A 20159-nucleotide genomic window follows, 5' to 3' on the forward strand; every position below is an offset into this window, starting at 1 on the left:
TGCGATGCATGCAGTTTATTTGGAAGTTATATTATTAAATAATGTCAAATAGAACTGAAAACTTAACTCGCATCTGATACAGGTAGGTGTGCTGCAAAAGTTTTACAAAAGTTGAGCTCTTAAGAAAATTATTTTCATAATTTCAATACTAATTTGTTAATATTTATATAAACTAACTAGATTCAGACATTTATTTTGCCTCAGCAAAAAAACATACCTGGGCAAAGCACTTATATTTTTGCCACTATTTATTTCGTTGTGGTTATATTTGTGTTTAATAGAGCAACACCGTGTGGACCGTGAAAGCAGCCTCTCTGAGGCTGTTGCTGGGAGCTCCGGCCAATCAAAGCATACAGCGCTCCCGTGTAAGTACTGTGGTGGCTGGGGGGGAAAAAGCATGACATCATGCTCGGCTCCGTCCGTCTCTACGAGTGAAACATCTTCCTTCTACTACAGCAAACAACAGGAGCCGACTGAGCCGTCTGTGTTGTGAATTTGCGCAGGTTCAGCCGTAAAATACACCGAGAGAGCGGCCCCGGTACACCGGAGCGTGCAGCGGAGACGGGGAGGGGCATCAGCCCGTTTGGGGGGAATGGCGGATGGGGATGCTGTCTTGTCTGTGGAATGGGACAGTGGTGATGAGGGTTTAGCCATGGATCCAGAGAAAACGCTGACTTTCTGCCACGGGCTACAGACTATGGAGGTAATGCACTGCACAGCTTTACCTTTGATGCGCACGCAGCTGTCAGCAGCTGTTCTGCAGAGCAACATGCTTCCCTCGGCCTGTGGTGTTGTTGACAAACAGCAGTGACCTCGGCATATTATTATTATTTTATTTCGTCACCTTTTGGTCATTACATCTGTGACATACACGAGACAGCACGTGTATTTGTGCACCACTGCAGTCAGTCAGCTTAGGTCTCTGTTTTATTTTATATTTAATTATTTTTAACATTGGGAAGGCTGTCTGTGAGTCTGTGGCCAATGCAACATATCTGTAAGTTTGACTTGTAGACGTGGTTGTGTACAACGAATATCTTAGACATAACAGGATTGGTTTGCAAATCCTTTAAGATAAGCAAAGATTCTCGGTTTATATTAATTTAAACTTAGAGACACTAAATTAATGAATTTTTGGTTATGATTTGTCGTATTTCAGTTTTAGATTGTAGTTTTCAAGACTTGTGGACAAGTAAAAATTCCTTGTTTAGCAATGTGGCTTAAACCTGCAAATGGACAAACAAGAGCTTTTTAATGCAAGACACCTTGTGAATCTTGGCTGTTAAGAAGAAAAACATTATTCTGCTGAACTGGGGAAGTGGTTTGTTCAATGACTGTGTTCTCTGCTTTGAGTGTGTTGTCTGAAAGTATTCAGTGAATACAACTCCAGTTCTAAATGAATTGGGAGACTGTGTAAAATGCAGATCTGATAATCCTATATTTTATTTGCAGTCGAACATATAAAACACATCAGATGTTTAAACTGAGACATTTTACTTTATCACGAAAAAATTTAGCTCATTCTGTATTTAAGGCAGCAGCACATTTCAAAGCGGAAATGTGGGTAGCAAAAAGCTGGAAAAGTATGTGGTGCTAAAAAAGAAAGCTGGAAGAAAATTTTCCAAATAATTTGGTTAAATGGAAATGGATCAGTAACATCATAGGGTATAAAAAGAGCATCTTAGGGAGGCAGGGAGAGGTTCACCAGTATGCAGAAAGCTGTCTACAAGTTGCAGAACTATTTCAGAATAATGTTCTTCAATGTAAAATTGGAAAGACTTTGAATATCTCATCATATACAATCCATAATATCATCAAGACTGTGAAAATCTGGAGAAATCTCTGTGTGCAGTGAACAAGGCCAAAAAGCTCACGATCTTCCAGCCCTCAAGTGGATCTGCATTTAAAAACAGGAATGATTCTGTCATGGAAATCACAGCAGGGGCTCATAAACACTTCCAGAAATCGTGGTGAACACAATTCACCATGCCATGCACAAAGGCACGTTAAAACTCTATCAAGCAAAAACAAAGCCAGACGGAAACATGATCCAGAAAGTCCATCTTTCTCTGGGCCAAAGCTCTTTGACTGTGGTGTATTTAAAAAAAAAAAAAAAAAAAAAGCTTTTCTGTGGTCAGAGAAATTAACGTTTTAGACTTATTTTTGGAAAACAAGGACACCACGTCTTCCGGACTAAAGATGAAAAGGAGCATCCAGCTTGTTATCAGTGCTCAGTTCAAAGGTCAGCATCGCTGATGGCATGCACCTGTCGACTTGGCAGTTTTCACATCTGGAAACACTTGATCAGTGCTGAAAGAGTTTAGCATTAATGGTGGAGCAACATGTGCTCCCATCCAGAAGATGCCTTTTTCAGAGAAGGCCTTCCATATTTCAACAAGACAATGCTAAACTGCATCTATGACATAGCATGGCTTCCAAATCAAAGAGTTCAGGTGCTGAACTGGCCTACCTGCAGTGCAATTTTATGAGATTTGCAATCATTGATTCTATTTTTATTTAAGTTTTACTCAACATCCCAACTTTTTTTTTTTTTACAATTAAGCTTTTACATAGCTTGATCTTACTTTAATAAAAAGACTCACAAGAACTGCTTTTATTTATTTATAGTCAATTACTCATCGTAATATGCAAACTGTTGATGTTGTTAAGATTTTTAAAAATCCATCTGTTGCAGTGACCCTTAGGGAAACGAGGGAAAGTATGCCGTTGAGTGTGTGAGTGTCTTGCAACTTCATGGAAACATAAAAGTGTGTCTTTGACCTCTGGCTGGATATGATTTTAAATGTCATTGTTGCTTCTCCCACACATTGCGGTTTCATGATATGGATAAGTTTCCCCCTCTCTACCCGCCGTTGAGTTTCTCGCAGGCAGGTCTTAACGTTGTTTTGTTTGCTAGTCTTCTGATTAATTGTTGATTGCTGTTGTTACTCTGTGTGATTTATTTAGGTTGTTTGTATTTGTGATGGTTGACAGTGTCAGTAATTATTTACTGTAGCATTGCAGTGACTCTCAAACTGCTGAGGCATGGATAACTAAGGGAAATGAAAGTGAATGAATATGACTTTTTGAGGGTAAAATAAAGAAGCTTTGCTGATGCTATTGCATTGACTTTTTAACTAAAATTCAGCTTGGTCATGAGAAAATATAAGGTGTGGAGCATTTTAAGGCTCTGAAGTGGAATGTACTAGAGAAAGGTCTGAATACTAGAGTGTTTTACACAATGGTTATTTTGGGCTTCCAGTTGCTGATAATTATTTCCTTAGGCAGGGTCACAAGAGGTCACTCTGAGGAGGGGTCTCTCAGAGGTCATTTACCGGAGACACTCAGTGGTGCCTACTGAGCATACATGCAGGAGTGTAGCGACTCAGCGTCTGTCTGCAGACAAATAATCTTTTTTCTGTATTTGTGAATAATGGGTCTCACTGTGACTCCGTGGACTCCAAAAGCTTTATAACTGGCTTTGTACCATTTCCAGGCTCTGTTTAAGTGATTTCTTGATTCAACAGGTCCACCATTAATCAGGCCAGAGTGTGGCAAGTAAAACTGAACTCGTATGGTCAATGTGGTTCATTCATGATTTAACAAGGGGGGCAATTACTTTTTTCACATAGGGCCAGGTAGGTTTGGACAAATCATCATTTAAAAACATCTGAAACATGTAAGTGTAATAAATATGGAGGGGAAAAAAGAAATCAGGAAAGGTGCAAATACTTTTCACAGCATTTTACCTGCCCTATTTCAGAGAGGGAAAAACTGTGCAGTACACATGAATGAGTTGTGTTTGTATAAATGTGTCCTGTTGTCGTATTGGACAGTGGTTTCACATGTTGACCTGTTTTGTTGCACTCTGTCCTCCTTAGTTGGCCTTGTTGCAGTAAATATTTGTGTATAACACTTGAGCCTCCTCAGTGTTCTTCCTGCTCGAGGAACTTGGTCTGTTTACATTTTAGACATTGGGGAACTGGTTGACTTTGCTAAGAAAAGCTTTGAAAATAAAATGATGCCATTTGCACATAATTTTGGGGTTTTTTTTGTTTATTTGTTTGTTTGTTTTTTACTATTCTTTTGGGGGATTTTGTAAGCAAAGTTATGGAGACTTGTCAGGACCCTTGGCTGGAAATCATTTGTGGTTAGTCTGCGGTATCTGAGGAAGCCTGAATGACTTGTCGTCACACTTGTATGCATATCCTGTGCCGTGTGGTGGGCTTACCTCTCAGGAAGCACATAGGAACTCAACCTGATGGTATTTATGACAGAACATTTCCTGTCTTGACTCTTTATGTTTTCCATCAGTATAGGCCAAGTCCCCAGATTTTGTTACATTTGACACTGGTATTTGCAACGGTAGGTAACATAACCCAATATTTATCAGTTTACAAAAGAATCTCTACTGTATTTGTCCAGAATTCATTTTAAAAGCTTTCTTTTTAAAAACAAAATCCTGTTAGGCCTTATTATATCTTTAAAACGCCATAGTGTCATAATATCCTAAGAGAGTACTTTGTTCTCAAGCTGTAGGCTTACTTTTGATTCCTTGAGTTTCTAAAAGCAGAATGAGAGGCAGAGCCTTCAGCTCCCAGTTTGTTGAGGGTCATCTCATTACCAAATCCAATCTTCTAGTTAACCTCCAAAGGTGTAAGCCTAAATTATAAAAGAGAGCTGAAAGAGAAGGGACAAACGACATATCCAACTACTGCATGTCAGAAACTATTATCTGCTGCCTCTTTGTTTATTGCCTTGTTTATCATTTGTGGTTCCCCTATATTTCCCTTCATTTTCCTTAGTACTTTCTCTTATATCCACGTGGTAGATGGCTGGCCCTCATTGAGGCTGCTTCTGCTGAAGATTTCATCCTGTTAAAACAGCAGTTCTTCCTTCCCACTGTCACCAAATGCTTGCTTACAATGGATTGTGTGATGATTAGGGTTCTCTTACTAACAATATAGGGACTTTAATTTATAATATAAAGCACCCTGAGACAACTGTTACTGTAAACTGGTGCTGGATAGATAAAACTGAAATCAAAAATGGAATTGATGTTGATATTTGGAGGGAAAGATTTTGCCTGGTTGGTACATCAAGATTAGATTCCAGGAAGTGCTTTTATGGAAATTTTAACATTTCGTATCTATCTAATAGACTTTGATTTGTTCATGGAAATGGGGAGTCATCTTCACACACTAAGGTTAATTATGGAGTTCCACTTGGTTCTGTGCGAGGTCCAATTCTGTTTACATTATGCATGCTTCCTTTAGGCAGTATCATTCGAGGGCATAGCATATACTTTCACTGTTATGCAGATGACATCCAGCTTTATCTATCCATGAAGCTAGATAACAAATGCCAAATACTGTTTCAAAGAAAATGAGGCCCTAATTTCCTGCTTCTAAAGTCAGTCATTGTACTCTGTACTAGAAATCTTAGAAACATGGTGTCTAACCAGATGCTTACTCAGGATGGCCTCCAGGAACACTAAGGACTCTTGGGCTTTATTCCTTTATTTTTTCACCAGGATATGCCTTTCAAACCGCATCTTAAACAAATATGTAGGACTGCTTTCTTGCATTTCCACAACATCTCTTAAATGAGAAACATCCTGTCTCAGAGTGACACTGAAACACTAGATCATACATTTAATACTTCTAGGCTGGACTATTGTAATGCATTGTTATTATCAGGTTGCCCTTAACTCACTGAAAAGCCTTCATCCATCCATTCCCTTCCACTTATCCTTTTCAGGGTCGCAGGAGCCTATCCCAGCTGTCATAGGGTGAGACGTGGGGTACACCCTGGACAGTTCGCCAGTCTGTCGCAGGGCTAACACACAGAGACAGACAACCATTCGCGCTGGGCAATTTGGATTAACCAATTAACCTATCCCCACAAACTGCATGTCTTTGGACTGTGGGAGGAAGCCAGAGTACCTGGAGGGAACCCACGCAAACACGGGGAGAACATGCAAACTCCACACAGAAAGACCCCGGCCTGATGGTGGAGTTGAACTCAGGACCTTCTTGCTGTGCGGCAACAGTGCTAACCACCGTGCCACCCTGAAAAGCCTTTAGTTTATCCAAAATGCTACAGCAAGTCTACTGACAGAGACTAGAAAAAGGAAGCATATTAGTTTCTCTTCAGTGGCTCCCTCTTGACTGCAGGCTTACTTGTAGTTCCTAGCATATTTAAAAGTATAATGGGAGGCAGAGCCTTCAGGCTTCTCTTCTGTGGAACTAGCTCTCAGTTTGGATTCAGGAGACGGACACCCTCTTTAATTTTAAGATTAGGCTTAAAACTTCCCAGTTTGATAAAGTATATAGTTAGGGCTGGATCGGGTGACCCTGAATCCTCCTTTAGTTATGCTGCAACAAGCCTAGGCTGCTGGAGGGCTTCCCATAAGATTCCCATCTGAACTGTTTCTTTTTCACTTATCTTTTTTCACCTACTCACACTCACACTGTTTATACAGCAATCTACATTTACTTTGCATTAATCATTAGTTATTAATAATCTCTGGCTCTTTTCCACAGTGTGTCTTTTCTCCTGTATCCCTCCTGTCACCCCCAGGAAGAAATGTTGTTTCAGGTTTCTTCCTGAAACAACATTTTTCCCGCTGTTGTGATTTGGTGTTATATAAATAAAATTGAATTGAAAAGCAGTTTTCTATAAAAACATCTCGAGGAAAGCGGTTGTAATCATATACACATATTTCTATCTATAACCGCACCAGTTTCTGATTAGAAAAATGTGAGTTATGTATCCTTTCCTGTGTCTGCTATAATGCCAGGTACTTATTTGGAGCCTGTCTGCCCTTGTCAGGTTGATACTCTTCCACTAATGTCACATAATGTTTTGTGATGCAATGTTAATTGCCCTGTGGATGCATCAGGTGTTACAAGTGTATACTATACAGTACTGCAGAGTTGTGTGCCACATATTATACTAAATAACAGTAAACATAAGTGTCCCTTGGTTAAATACGCTTCACTGTCAGAGAAGCATGTGGAGTTGGATTATTCATGAACGTTTAGGTCACTGACATGAATAGAGAGCAGAGGTGATTCTCGTACTCAGAATAGTTGCACAGACATGTGCGCATTGTACACACATAAAGTATGCAGACTATGATCAGCACTGTTTCTTATGCTAAACACATAACCAGCAGATATTTGTTAACAAAACGGGTCTCGTTTACCAGGCTGGAGTTTTTGGTGTGCAACAAAGCCTCAGCTGTGCCACCACATTGTTTCTACAATAGCCTCACATCCAGAACACACACTGATACACACACGCATGCACGCAAGCACACACACAGGCGTTTTGTCCTTTGACTCTCAGCAGGTCTGCGTGACATTTACAGAAGCATAAGTGTATATATAGTATCACACTGTTATGGTTTTAGGGAAGTGGCACTATTTTTTTTTTTTTTTTCTGTAATTTTGTCTCTGTACACCCTTGCAGGGAATTTTAAGTCAAACAATCAAAATATGAGTGAAGCTGAGCTTTGAGAATAGACGTGGGGTACTTTTCTGATGTTTTATGACTCTAACAGTTAACTAACAGATTAATGAGTAATGAAAATAATTGGTAGTTACAGGCATGTATTTGAAACAGGGAGCGCACAAGGAACGGTTGTATGAGCGACCTTCCCTTCTTTCTTCTCGAAAAGTCAGTAGTAGCCACTGGCTTAATACTGGAAAATGGGTCTTTAGTGGCCAATTTTATATGCTTGAATTACTGTAATAACAACACATCATATCTTTTTTTGCTTTTTTTCCCTTTACTTTTTTTTAAGCTCCATTTTAACTGTTTTCTTTCTCTGCCTTTTACTAGATGACTATGTCCCTGCAAGGGCTGGATGTAACCGAAGAAGCTACGGTAGGGAGTTCAACCTTTAACCACAACTAAATATTGTCCACACGGGTAAAAAGGCCTCAGAGCCTTTTCCTCAGTGGTTGCTATAGTAATGCATAATTATTTGTTAGCACTTGGGTCTTGTGTGGTAACTATGCACATGACAGATTTAGCAACCTCTCCTCAGTGCTTTATTAGTATGGTTTATGGCTTTGCTCAAGTGTCTGAGCTCATTGAGGTTGTTATAATGTAAAAGCTTTGAAATTTGCTGGCTTTTTATGGTGTGCACATTTTTAATGTTTGGGTTTTCACTTGCTTTAGTTTCTTCCCTTTCTCACTATAGGTGCCTGTGAAACAGATCGAAATGAGCACAATCAATAAGGTGGGAGGCTTTTTAAAACATTTTTTAAAATACTTTTTTACCCGCAGCTGCCATTAAATATGCGCTCATATAAAAAATAAGATTACAGATGCAATAACTGTTTATTTCATTGTTAACAGAAAAGTATCAGAGATTTAATATGAAACTGCTATGATAATTTTCAACTGATGATGCTTTTGATAACTGTGTTTTATTTCTAGGGTTTCAGGTACACATAAGTCTGTGTGTATCAGTAGTTTAAAGTTTGGTTAGACTTACTGTGTGCTTCATTAGCAAACAACAGAAAGACATAACTAATAAATGGTTACCTTCATGATCCATCTGTGAACACCAAAACCAAAATAGACGTAAAAAGAGAGAGAGAGAGGGAGGACATCATCTACAAATTAAGCAAATGTTGCTTTCTAACTGGAGTGGGGGAAGAAATTGATAGAGCATAGGAATACCACTGGGCTCCAGTTTAGACCTTCCTACAATATTTCCACTGTGGTTACATTGCAATGTGGTGTTTTATCTATTAGATGGCGAGGCATCCAAAGTACTGTCCTGGAGTGAACAACAGTCCAGGTTACCTGTGTGAAACGGGACATTGCTGCGGGGAGACGGGCTGCTGCACCTACTACTATGAACTCTGGTGTGAGTCAACTGACCGCTTCTTCTCTGCTGTGCTACTGAGGAAATGGTTCTGATTTAATGGCTGTTTATCGTTCATTACTCAGACCTGCTGGGAAACATTCAAGGTGTCCTATTATGCTTACCTGCAGCTCTAAAGTCCTGGTCTCATAATCTACTAATGTTGTTGCCTCCACCAAGGAGGTTATGTTTTTTATAGCCTTTGGTAGCTGTGATTCTTTCTGTCTGTAAACGTGGTACGTTAAAAAGCTTCGAATAAATTCTGATAAAACACTGAGGCGTGTAGAGTGGGGTCATGTTAACAATTCATTAAAATTTGGCTTACATTCAATTCAGTTGTATTTATGTAACACCAAATCACAACAACATGACCCTATAATAATAATAATAATAATAAACACTCAGACAACCCCAGATGACCAAGCACTTGGTGACAGTTCAAAGGAAAAACTCCCTTTAAACAGGAAGAACCAGGAAGAAATCTCTGGTTTCTTTTAATAGACCCATTAAAACACTACTAAGGCTTTCAATGTCAACTTAATGATTTAATGGTCGAAAACTGACAAAAAACATTCTAACCTAGAAACTATGATGCTTACAAATTAGATGTGTACTGCAAAAATATAGGAAATACCACATTGTCACATTTGACATCTACTTTAAATTCAATAGATTGATCTGAAGGCCAAAGTGTTTTTATTGCCAGCATATGGACATATAGGGAACGATATATGGAGATTCTAAATATTACCTTGCTTTGGACCTCTGACCTCTCCTTTAAGTTCAAACAAGGTCAAATTTCATAAAATGTTTTTTTAGCTTTAAATTTTGTTAATATTGGCAACCTGTAGGAGATGATACTGTTATGTTCAGATTCAAAATATCACATTATAGTTTGCATCCAGATTTTATGTCATATTTGACCTCTGACCTCACTTTAATGTTACACATCTTCCTTCCAAGGTTTGCGCTCTTGGAGTGTTTCTAGTTCTTACATGGTTCAGTTTAAAATAATCCTTAATGTTTACGTTCAGTAAGGAAGATCTGTAATTTATCATCTGTCGTCTTGGGGGTTCGGCTGCTTTCTGGTCTTTACATTGCTACCACTTTCCCAACCCTCAGTCTTCATCTTCACAACCACCCTGGGTGTTCCTGTCCTAAATCCTATCACCACTCGGATTCCCCACTGCCGTGATGGGTCGTCAGAGTCTAGTCACTAGCCTAGTCACATTCCTACATAAATCGTGTTCAGTTCTTCCTTATCTCTCCTTATTGAAACGTGCCTTGGTGCGGTGCTTTTATGTGTCCTTCCCCCGTCTTTAAGACAACTGTTTTAGGATTGGCTCGCTTGCACGAACAGAAAATTTGAATAGTGTGTGCTTTGGGCTGTTGGTTACCTGATGCGCCTGGAAGCTCAATGAGTCCTTTGATAAAAAGCAGAGTAGATCTGAGATGAAATTCAGCTAACAGACCTGAAGGTTACGTTTTCTTTGTTTGTTTTTTTTATCACGATGGCCACTCATTTCCTGTTTTCTACAGGGTTCTGGCTCTTGTGGACGGTGCTGATCCTCTTCAGCTGTTTCTGTGCTTACCGCCACCGCCGGGCCAAGCTGAGAATTCAACAGCAGCAGAGGCAGAGAGAAATCAATCTTATCGCTTACAACGGCGCTTGCAACTACCCTTCATCAATGCTGGACCTCAGTATGTTTGCTTCATTTTAAATCACACATGCTGTAGCTTTTGAATACTAAATTAATCAATTCCACAGACTTTGCATGCATTATGATTTCCTTGCACCGCTTTTTCTGAGGAAATAGGAATATTCCTACATTTAGATACTTCAAAATACGTCTGTTAACAGGCATCATATGGAAGTAATAAAGCAGTAAATGTAAAGCGTGTTTTGTTAAATGAACTGTTTTGGGGAGTTTTTAATTGAGGAAAGAGGCTCATGCTTTTAATGTAACAGCGAGTAAAAATCTTCATATAGAAGCTTTTGGTGTGCACATCAGTCTGTTTGCAAATCACCAGTGTGTGATGCAGCGTAAAAGCCAGCCAAAGGCACAGACAGAACTCAGAGCAAAGATGCATTTGAGGACAACCAGATTTTCCAATATTTTCAATGTTTGTTATCTAAATTCTATTATCGGCAAACATCTCTCAAGTCTGTGTGGACTGTGATGGATTGACAGCTTCTTGTAAACCTGGTGAAACCTATTTGCGTTGTTATTAAACCGTGATCACGCAAAGAATGGACACAGTTAAAAATTACGTTAATCTAGAAGTTTTGACATTTTAGGAAACAAAGTTAAAGGTTATCATTTTGGATGGTCTTTCACATGCTGCGTCATATACGTCCAACTATTCCAGAAGTGGTAAACAAACACCAGATGTAGCACAAGGTTTCATACTTAACTAAAATGTTTTTGCACAGCTAGTTTTAGTTAACTACAATAAAAATAAAAACTAGACTTTTGGAAGGAAAAAAATGAACCAATTTTGTGAACTAAAATAGAATAAAAATGGAGAGCAAACATCCTGAGTTTTAGTATCTGTTAAAAGATGTTATTGCAGCTTGCCTGAGGAGGCTTTGATGGACATGTATTAGAAAATACAAAACTTTAATAACTGATGTAGCAACAGAAATTGAACACAGGAGCTAGAAAACTTTCAAGGGAAAACATGAGGTACAGCAGCAGACAATAAGGAAGACTGAACTATTTATAAACTGTGAGTTAATTAGGGAAGTGAAAGACAGCCGGAGAACAAGCACTGCTGAAACTAATAGGAAAAAAGTTGTTTCTTGAGTCTTGATGTGACTAACTATGGAAGGAAAATAGAAATACAGTGGTGCTATAACACGGTTCACCTTTCGCGGCCTTGCTGTTTCAGATTTTTTTGTGTGCAATTTTGCATGCCTTTCTTTTTTCACAGTGCATTGTGTTCTGCGTCCTGATTGGCTGTAGACCATTGTCAATCAGTCTCCTCCATGCCATGTCTCCTGTACAGTACAGAATGCGTTCAGCTTGTCATATTTACATAAATCTTCAATCGCTAGCAGTTTGACTCTAAAGTGCTGCACTGTATGTTTGTAAGTTTTCTCCCCAACAAACAACAATGTTGTCGAAACGTTTTGCTCTGTCAAAGGCAACTGTGGGTGCCTTTGTTTTCATTCTGTAATACTGGACTTATTTTTCTACAAAGGTTTGAGCTTTGAGAGTCTTTAAACAAGAGAGAAAAGTGTGAAAATGTTCATGTCTGTCTAAGAAAAGTGTATAAAGTGTGTAGTGAGGGGTTTTACAGCCTTAAAACATCTATAATATAAAAAATAAAGTTGGCTACTTTGTGGATTTCACCTATCGTGGGTTATTTTTAGAACGTAACTCCTGCAATAAACGAGGGACCACTGTAACCCAAAAGAAAACGACTAAAACCTAAACCTAAAACACAAAAACTAAAAGACTTCAGGAGAACAAGAATAAAGTAAAGCCAGAGATAACTCTATAGAATAGTAAAGAATTCAAACCCAAAACTTAAAAAATATAGACATCACATGCTAGAATAGCAGAAACACCTTCAGACAGAAATTGGGAGGCAAAAATTCACAGATTCTAAAAATAACAAAACCAAAGGAGCGTGATGCCAGCAGGTTCACACTCATACCCATCTCACCGTGAAGCTCCCTCACCGCCCTGGCGTGTGGGAGGAGTAAACTTTGACTACAAATGAGCTTGCCACACCACACCAATGAGGCATAACCCCATGAGAAAGCTAACTGACATGTAACACTAGTTTGCGTACCTGGAGCTGAAGCCTAAAAGTGTGTTTCTTTCGTCACAGGTTTTCTGGCTTCCTTCAAGTTGCCCTCTTACGAGGAGGTTGTTGCGCAGCCCAGCACCCCTCCCCCGCCTTACAGCTCCATCTTTGCACTGCAGGGAGGTGCCGCAGCAGGTCCTAGCTCCTCTTACCCCCATCATCACCACCACCGTCACCCCTGCCCTCCCTACTTGGGCCCCGGCCCCAGCGGTCTGACCTCCTCACAGAGCTCTGATAACTACACCAGCTGCTCCTGTGAGTCTTGCTCCCTCACCTCCCCATCCAGCACCTCCTTCTCTGTCCAGGTGACGGATGAGACATACGACAGCAGCCACATGTCCACGCCCAGTGAAGCAGGAGGAGATCTGGCCGTGGTGCCAAGGGTTGGGGTCCCCTTCACGCTGATGCCATCGCCACCCTCGCAGGTTCCACCTGATGTTATACCTGCGGTCACTCCGGATGTCATTCCGGTGCAGAGATGTTCCTCTAACGGCAGTGAAGGAGTCTCGCCTCCATCTCATCCGCTTGCCCTCACTTTGCACTCCCGTCCTTCACACTCCTCTCGCCTTCCGCTCTCTCCCCTCTCGCTGCTATCTTCCATTCCCGCTGGTCAAGTCCACCCTCTCGTTCCATCGGACCCACTCGGAGCCATGGCTCTTCAGAGAGCGAAAGAAGAGACGTCACCTCATGATCCAAAAACCAGGCCCCTGCACTCAGCTCCTAAGCAGGCTCTCCTCTTATCAAACATGGCTGTCTCTGTGCACTGCGGCGGCAAGGAGGAGCAAAAAAGGGAAAAAGAAGAAGAAGAGGAGGAGGACGACGAAGACGAGGATGAGGAGGACCATTTCCGGCATCGACGGCTGACGGGTGACTCGGGTATTGAGGTGTGCCGCTGCCATGTGAAAAGAGGGCAACAAGAAGATGAGGAACCAAAGAAGGGGCGCTTCGATAAGGGAGGGAAAGATGTTGTGAAGGAAGGGGAGAAGGTGCTGCAGGACGGCGTGGACTGTTCCCAGCAAAAGAAGGTCGCAGCACAGTCGCCCGTGCTGGACGACTGCGCGGAGCAGCGCGACCATGTCTCTTCCCCTTCTAGCATCATCATTAACAGAAACGAGGCTATCATCACTGTGGAGTCCCTGTAAGTAAACAGCCATGGAAGGAAGGAAAAGTGGGATAGCATTTGTAACCGGATGAGTGACGAATTAAAGGAAAAAAAGAAAGCGATTGCTCTTAGGGAAGATTTGAGCTATCAGAACAGATTCACTGCATCTTAGTGTTGGTTCTACAAATCTCTGTAAATCTACTGAAGGGATGGCACGCTATTTTTTTTTTTTGTCCTTTTTTTTCTTTAAAAAAAAAAAAGGGGCATTTGGATGATGGTTGTAGAAAGTCTCCAAAATCTTCCATTAGTGTTTAACTGAGCTGAGATCAGGTGACTGCAAAGGCATTAGCAAAATTATTGACATGATTTTCATACTCATCCAACCACCCAGTGACCTCTGATGGACCGCTCTGTGGACGGGGACAACCCTGGAAGACTACTATGTTAATAAGACAAGTGAACTATACCAACAGCTTCTGGGTTTTCCTTTAATTTGTCATCCGCCTGTTGATGAAGACTTAAGAAGTGAAAAATGTGATCACTGAAGAAAAGTCTTGGAGAGCTTACAGAAATGTCTGCAAGCCATCAGATCGGATGAGTAACATTTTTAGGAGGGGGTCTCTGTATTTTATTTTGGGATCCCCAGACCTCAAAGTTCTCATGATTTATAAGAGATGATTTGGGTTTGTTGTGGAGTACGAGGTGTTTTTTTCTTAAAATGCAAATGGCTCAAAATCCTTAAAAATAATTCCCCTTTCTGCATCCTTTTCTTGCTAGAGCCACTATGATAAAATGTTTTCCCTGCAGATGAGGGGAAAAATACCTGACATCCTAGACTTTTTCTTTCAGTGTTTTTCTGTACGAAGCATCGAAGCAGCATTTTTAGCTCTGAAATGGAGCTCGTATCACCGGCTGCCAGCCTGTGGATATAAAATATTCTGACTTTTGTCAAATCCACACATTTTAACATAAAATATTGGTCATCTTTTTAGGCATTTAAACATCGAAAGACCTTTTTCTTTTTTATTGGAGCCCACTTCCCTTATCATAGATTGATTGATTCAGTGGGTCAGTGTTTTATACCTTGTGTCTTATGTTGCCTCCTTCTTAAAGATTTTTTTAAAAAGGGGGGCGGGTACAAACTTTAATTAAATGTGCAGGTGGCAAAGCTTTACTATGATATTGTAGTTATACATTATAGTTTCAGACTGTTACATCAGTATACTGTATACTTAGCCAGCTGTTTGTCTTTGGGTTCAGTGCAGTTTTAACGTGCTCCTGCCTTTTGCAAGGCAATATCACTCTGAATCCTCGTGTTGAGTTTTTTACTAGGCGCACACTTTAAGCCTAAACTGATAATGAATGTAAAAGGTTATGCATTGCAACAAAAAAACGCACTCAAAGCTGTTTTTTGAGGATTTTTTATAGCATGATGCTCGACTGAAAGCTTTTTTTGTTTGTTTGTTTGTTTTTAACAAAAAGAAAAAAATAACAGAGTTACGCCAGCGTGGCAATCCAGTCTGTAGGCGTGTGCTTCGAGAAGTCACTTTGGAAAGACGTGCCCATCGTGATGACTGTTTGTGTCGAGTGATGCTTGTTAAATATCAAAGGTGTAAATGTACGAAGGGAGCATCTGAAGTCACAGAACAGAATCTCCTTTATTTTAAATACTGCTGTGGCAAAACGGGACGTCGCAGAGTCAGACTGTTTTTCTCTAAATGCCTCCTGGTTGATGACTAGTTGACATCCAGAGCAAGGCCAAGGATTACATTAGCCTGCCATGCTCACCTGGCGGGGGATAGCACATACGTTCTCTCTTGTAGTTATCTGTCAGTACAACAATGTGCTCAAAAATAAACGGAGAGCGTCTCACAACACAATTTGTACATGTTTGTCTTGCCGTAGTTGTTATTATGAGACAAGGGTCTCAGTAGTTCACTCACTGGAGGCCACTTTTTTCGTGTCCCTAGTTGTTTAATGCCTGAAGGCAAAGCTTTTAACTCTTAGTAGTGTGGAGAGAAATCTAATTTAGCACAGTTCGCTCCTAAAAAAGAACAAGTCACATTTGCTCTTTTGAACATTCAGATGTGAGTTTGCATGGAAGTTTGAGTGGCAGTTTGCTTTCTGATCTCTTGATGATCATCTTCAAAGCACCTCTGCAGTGACTCGCTGATGGCCTGACAAAGATGGTTCATCCTCTGGACATACTGGCAAAAAAGCCTTTTTGGAGCCTTGCGTTTCTTCTCATTTTCATTAGTTTTAGGTAACGTGTGTCATTGATCAGTGGTGCCTAGTTGAAAAAGGATTTTTCTGTTAGGAATCCGTAGTTTCCCAGCTAATCTAAGCGTGTGTGTGTGTGTGTGTGTGTGTGTGTGTGTGTGTGTGGATTATGAATAGCTGTAAATCAAATGGTGAAAATATTTTCTAAGAGTACTTGGCAGTCTCTTTTTAAAATGCTCATATTACATGTGAGACTTGCAAAAATAGTATTTAGCAATAGTATTCACACTTTTTTTCCTTATTCTGGTTTATGCTGGCTGACAGGAAATGAGATGAACTGAAATGACATTTACCTCTTTATGACTCATATGCTAGCTGTGCTGGGCAAAGGCCCTCGATTGTACAAACACAGCAGTTTTTAAAAAAATGCCTTTGGCGTAAGTGCAAACTTATATTATCGGGTTGTATTTTAAAGCCCCAGTGTGTGTCTTGCATGTTACTGACCTTAAACTTTAGTGTTTTGTATTGATTCTTTTTTTTTTTAAGCTCATCTGACTGAAGATTCAGTGAGCTTACACCATGGCGATGCATCCATCGTCCGTTTGTCCCACCGCAATTCACAAGAATCCGTACTCCTCCCAGAGTACTGCTCGGATTTTAATGAAACACAGTGATCACCTGATGTGTCTTCACCCACACTGTGCTCAAGTTCAAGGCTGTACAAGTCATTTTTACAAGAATCGCTACTCCTCCTGGAGTATTGGTCTGTCTTTAGTGAAGCAAGGCTAGATAATCCTGGATACGACTGTTTGTGAGCCTCCTTGACTTCTCCCTCGACTTTAATTATCATTCATTTGTGCAAAAGAGCCGCACAGCTTTCTTTCTGTACTTCACACATTACAACAACCTTTGACCTGTGATGGATCATGAAGCAAATGAGCTGTAATGTCACTGACGCTCTGGTTAGTGTGTGCTTAGTTTTTTACATTTTATTGTAGATTTTAATTAGGATAATTGTCTTAAGGGGCATCATTCTGTTTTAAATTTTACACTTAGAAAAGAGGCCAAAAAATACCATTTTTTTACATGGCATCCTCTTGATATTAGTTTAGAAAGTATCCATCCACTTTCTTCCGCTTATCCAGTTCAGGGTCACGGAGGCTTAGCTGGACCCTTTGCCAGCTGCCATAGAGCAGAGGTGGGGTACACTCTGGACACGTTGCCAGTCTCATATGAATGGGCAATTTACAATGCTTAGAGTCTGAGAGTATGCCAGAAAGAACAGGGAAAACATGCAGACTCCCAGAAACACTTTATGGATTTGAACCCAAGACCTTCTTGCTGTGAGGCAACAGGTTCAACCACTGCATTACCGGCATAGAAGCTATTAACAAAAACACAAAGTTAGCGTGTGGATCTATCGGATACTAGCTGAGGTGGTTCAGGCATCCGATTAGAATGCCTCCTGGGTGAGATTTTCTGGGCATGCCCCCATGGAAAGAGGTCCCGGGGTAGGCCCAGGCCACGCCGGAGACATTACGTCCCTCAGCACTTCCTGGGAATGCCTCGGTGCTTTCCCCGAATGAGCTGAAGGAGGTGGCTGGGGAGAGGGAGGTTTGGGATTCCCTTTTGATGCAGCCCCAGATGAGCTGGTGGAAAGCGGATGGATGGATGGATGTTTAATTTCTGAACCTGAACAAGATGGTGAAACATAGGAGTCGCACACTGGGGCTTATTGTATCCCAACTCCTGCTTTCATTTGACGTCAGTGTAAATAGAAGCGGTTTGATTCGTCTCGCCTTGTCAGAAGCCAATTTGTGTGGAGAAAAAGCCCCAGATTTTACCTTTGTTACCACTCTTTGGCCAAGGCCTGATATAAGACTGTTACCTCGCTCGAGTTTTGACTGTAAAGGACTGTTCTCTCCTTCTGAAGATAGTATCTACTATATATTTGTACTGATTTTATTTTGTAATGCCAAAAGTTAAAGAATTGAATAAAAATACAAAAAAAAACAAACCTCACATTGGTACAGCCGTTGAACCATTTTGCCAGAAAACAAAAAACAAAACATCCAATCCTTTTGATTCAGGATAACTCAAGACTGTCTCCTTCTACTCCTGCAGCTACGAGACAGCAGCATATATAGCAGTATGTATATGTGACTGTACATGGAATAGTTCCGATTAATATTACTACAACATGTGGTGTACTTTGAAGGTATCTTTGTGCAATTCTACCTGCAGCTCTTCAGCGTGTCGTACGTATGTGTGAGAGAGTAACCGTGCCGTTTTCTTGTTAAAAATCACTGTCGCTTATTGTGAGGATAATGTTGAGTATAATGTTAACATAATAACTGTCGATTTAAAAAAATGCCAAAACTTTTTCGTGTCATCATGGATATCAAGTTGATTTTGTATCTTGGTGTAAAGCAGATTCAGAGATTTCCGATGCATACTGAGTGAGATGTTCTCACGTTTGTTGTGTCTGTTTAGTTGCACACCATCATGTTTTTTTGCTTTGTTTGTTTGGGTTTTTTGTTTTGTTTTGTTTTGTTTTTTAGAAGGTGGGGTTGTATTTAGATTTCTTCCATCTCACTGATCATCACTGAGATTCTGCGATATTGGACGCAGACGTCTGCTTAACTCTATTGAACAGAAAACTGTGGATTTTGTGTCAAAATAAATGTGCTACCAAATACATGTGTGTACTTCTGCTTCACATTATATGCGCCTGTAGTTCTCACATATTCTGCTGTGAAATACACCCGATCTGACGCCTGACTAAACTCCTACTCGTGAGTATCTGTCGCCGTGAATGACTCAGAATAAATCCGGCTGTCAGCTCTGACTCTGAGAGGTTTTTGACTTTTCCGAAGTTTGATATCTGTGTCCTTGCCTTGCTGGCAATACAACAGTGATGATCACAGCACAAAGTATAAGAGGCTGAGAAGTGATCCTCTATACTCTAATCAGCCACTTTATTAGGTACACCTTGCTAGTACTGAGTTAGACATATTTCAAACTTCACATTTGCTTTAATTCTTTATGGCAAAGGTTTAATGAGGTTTGGTGTATTATGCATTCAGAAATGAGTGGTTGTTTTAGTTACCTTTTTCTTTCCTACCTGCTCAAAGCCGTCCACTCTCGGCCACTCTCCTCTAACAACTGTAATCAGCAAGAACTGCCTCTCACTGGACATTTTCTCTTTTTCAGACCAGTCTCTGTAAACCCTAGAGATGGTTGTATGTGAAAATCCCAGCAGATTAGCAGTTTCTGATATACTCAGCTGTCTGACACCAACAATAATACCACATTAAAATACACTTAAATCACATTTCTTCCTCATTCTAATGCTCAGTTTGAATTCCACCAGGTCAATTTGACCATATTATTTCAACCTTTTTTCTTTAAGGAAGAAAGAGAGCCTATTCGACCTGTCATAGGATCAAAGGATATACCCTGAACGGGTCGTCAGTCTGTCACAGGGCTAAAACATCTCTATGTTTGTGCTCACATTCACACCTCTGGACAGTTTAGAATCTCTAGTTAACCTAATCTTAACCTAATCTTTCTTCCTCCCACAGTCCAAGTACCTGAAGAGAATCCACATAGAAAGGCCCCTATTAACAAGCAAGCAGCTGTACCCAATGAAGTGGCCAATGAGTGTATTTTCTCACTTATACAAGTTTTGAGCTTACATGTTACCTTTGAAAAGGGACACGTCTCCAGTGCTGAGCTTCACTTCACTGCCCTGACTCAAAACAACAATAATACTCTTATTTCACAAACTCACACACACTCAGAGTAACCGAATCGCTCAAATCTGCTGTCACAATCTATAGTCATACATTCCTAAGTTAATATGCGTTTAACAAAATGCCTACAGCATCAAGTGAAGAAAACATGGATAAACCAGTTTATCGATGGCATGATGGTATCAGTGTGTACCACCCACATTCAACGACAGGTGAAGGAGGACCCACTATCACCGTGGGGAGAAAGAAAATGAAGAAAATGTGCACCGTGATCCAACATTTGGGTAAGCCAGTGACTAAACAAGCAGGCCATTACAGTGAAAGAATAGTGTGACAGTGACAAATACTACGGGCACATGTGATCAAACATGCTTTAACGCCA

At 40.4% G+C, this 20159-nt stretch overlaps 1 protein-coding gene across 1 annotated transcript; it reads left to right on the forward strand.

The window, feature by feature from the left end:
* The first annotated feature begins 286 nt into the window (after positions 1-286).
* On the forward strand, positions 287-18779 carry LOC102776269 (uncharacterized). The gene is made up of 7 exons (XM_006787117.2): positions 287-365; positions 504-703; positions 7849-7893; positions 8213-8251; positions 8773-8887; positions 10424-10585; positions 12725-18779. Exons 2-7 carry the CDS (start codon positions 593-595, stop codon positions 13840-13842), a joined length of 1590 nt encoding a protein of 529 aa, XP_006787180.1. The 5' UTR covers positions 287-365; positions 504-592; the 3' UTR covers positions 13843-18779.
* Positions 18780-20159: the final 1380 nt, after the last annotated feature.

This window comes from Neolamprologus brichardi, chromosome 6 (assembly GCF_056152115.1).
Source record: "Neolamprologus brichardi isolate AB-2024 chromosome 6, ASM5615211v1, whole genome shotgun sequence".
NCBI classification, from domain to species: Eukaryota; Metazoa; Chordata; class Actinopteri; order Cichliformes; family Cichlidae; genus Neolamprologus; species Neolamprologus brichardi.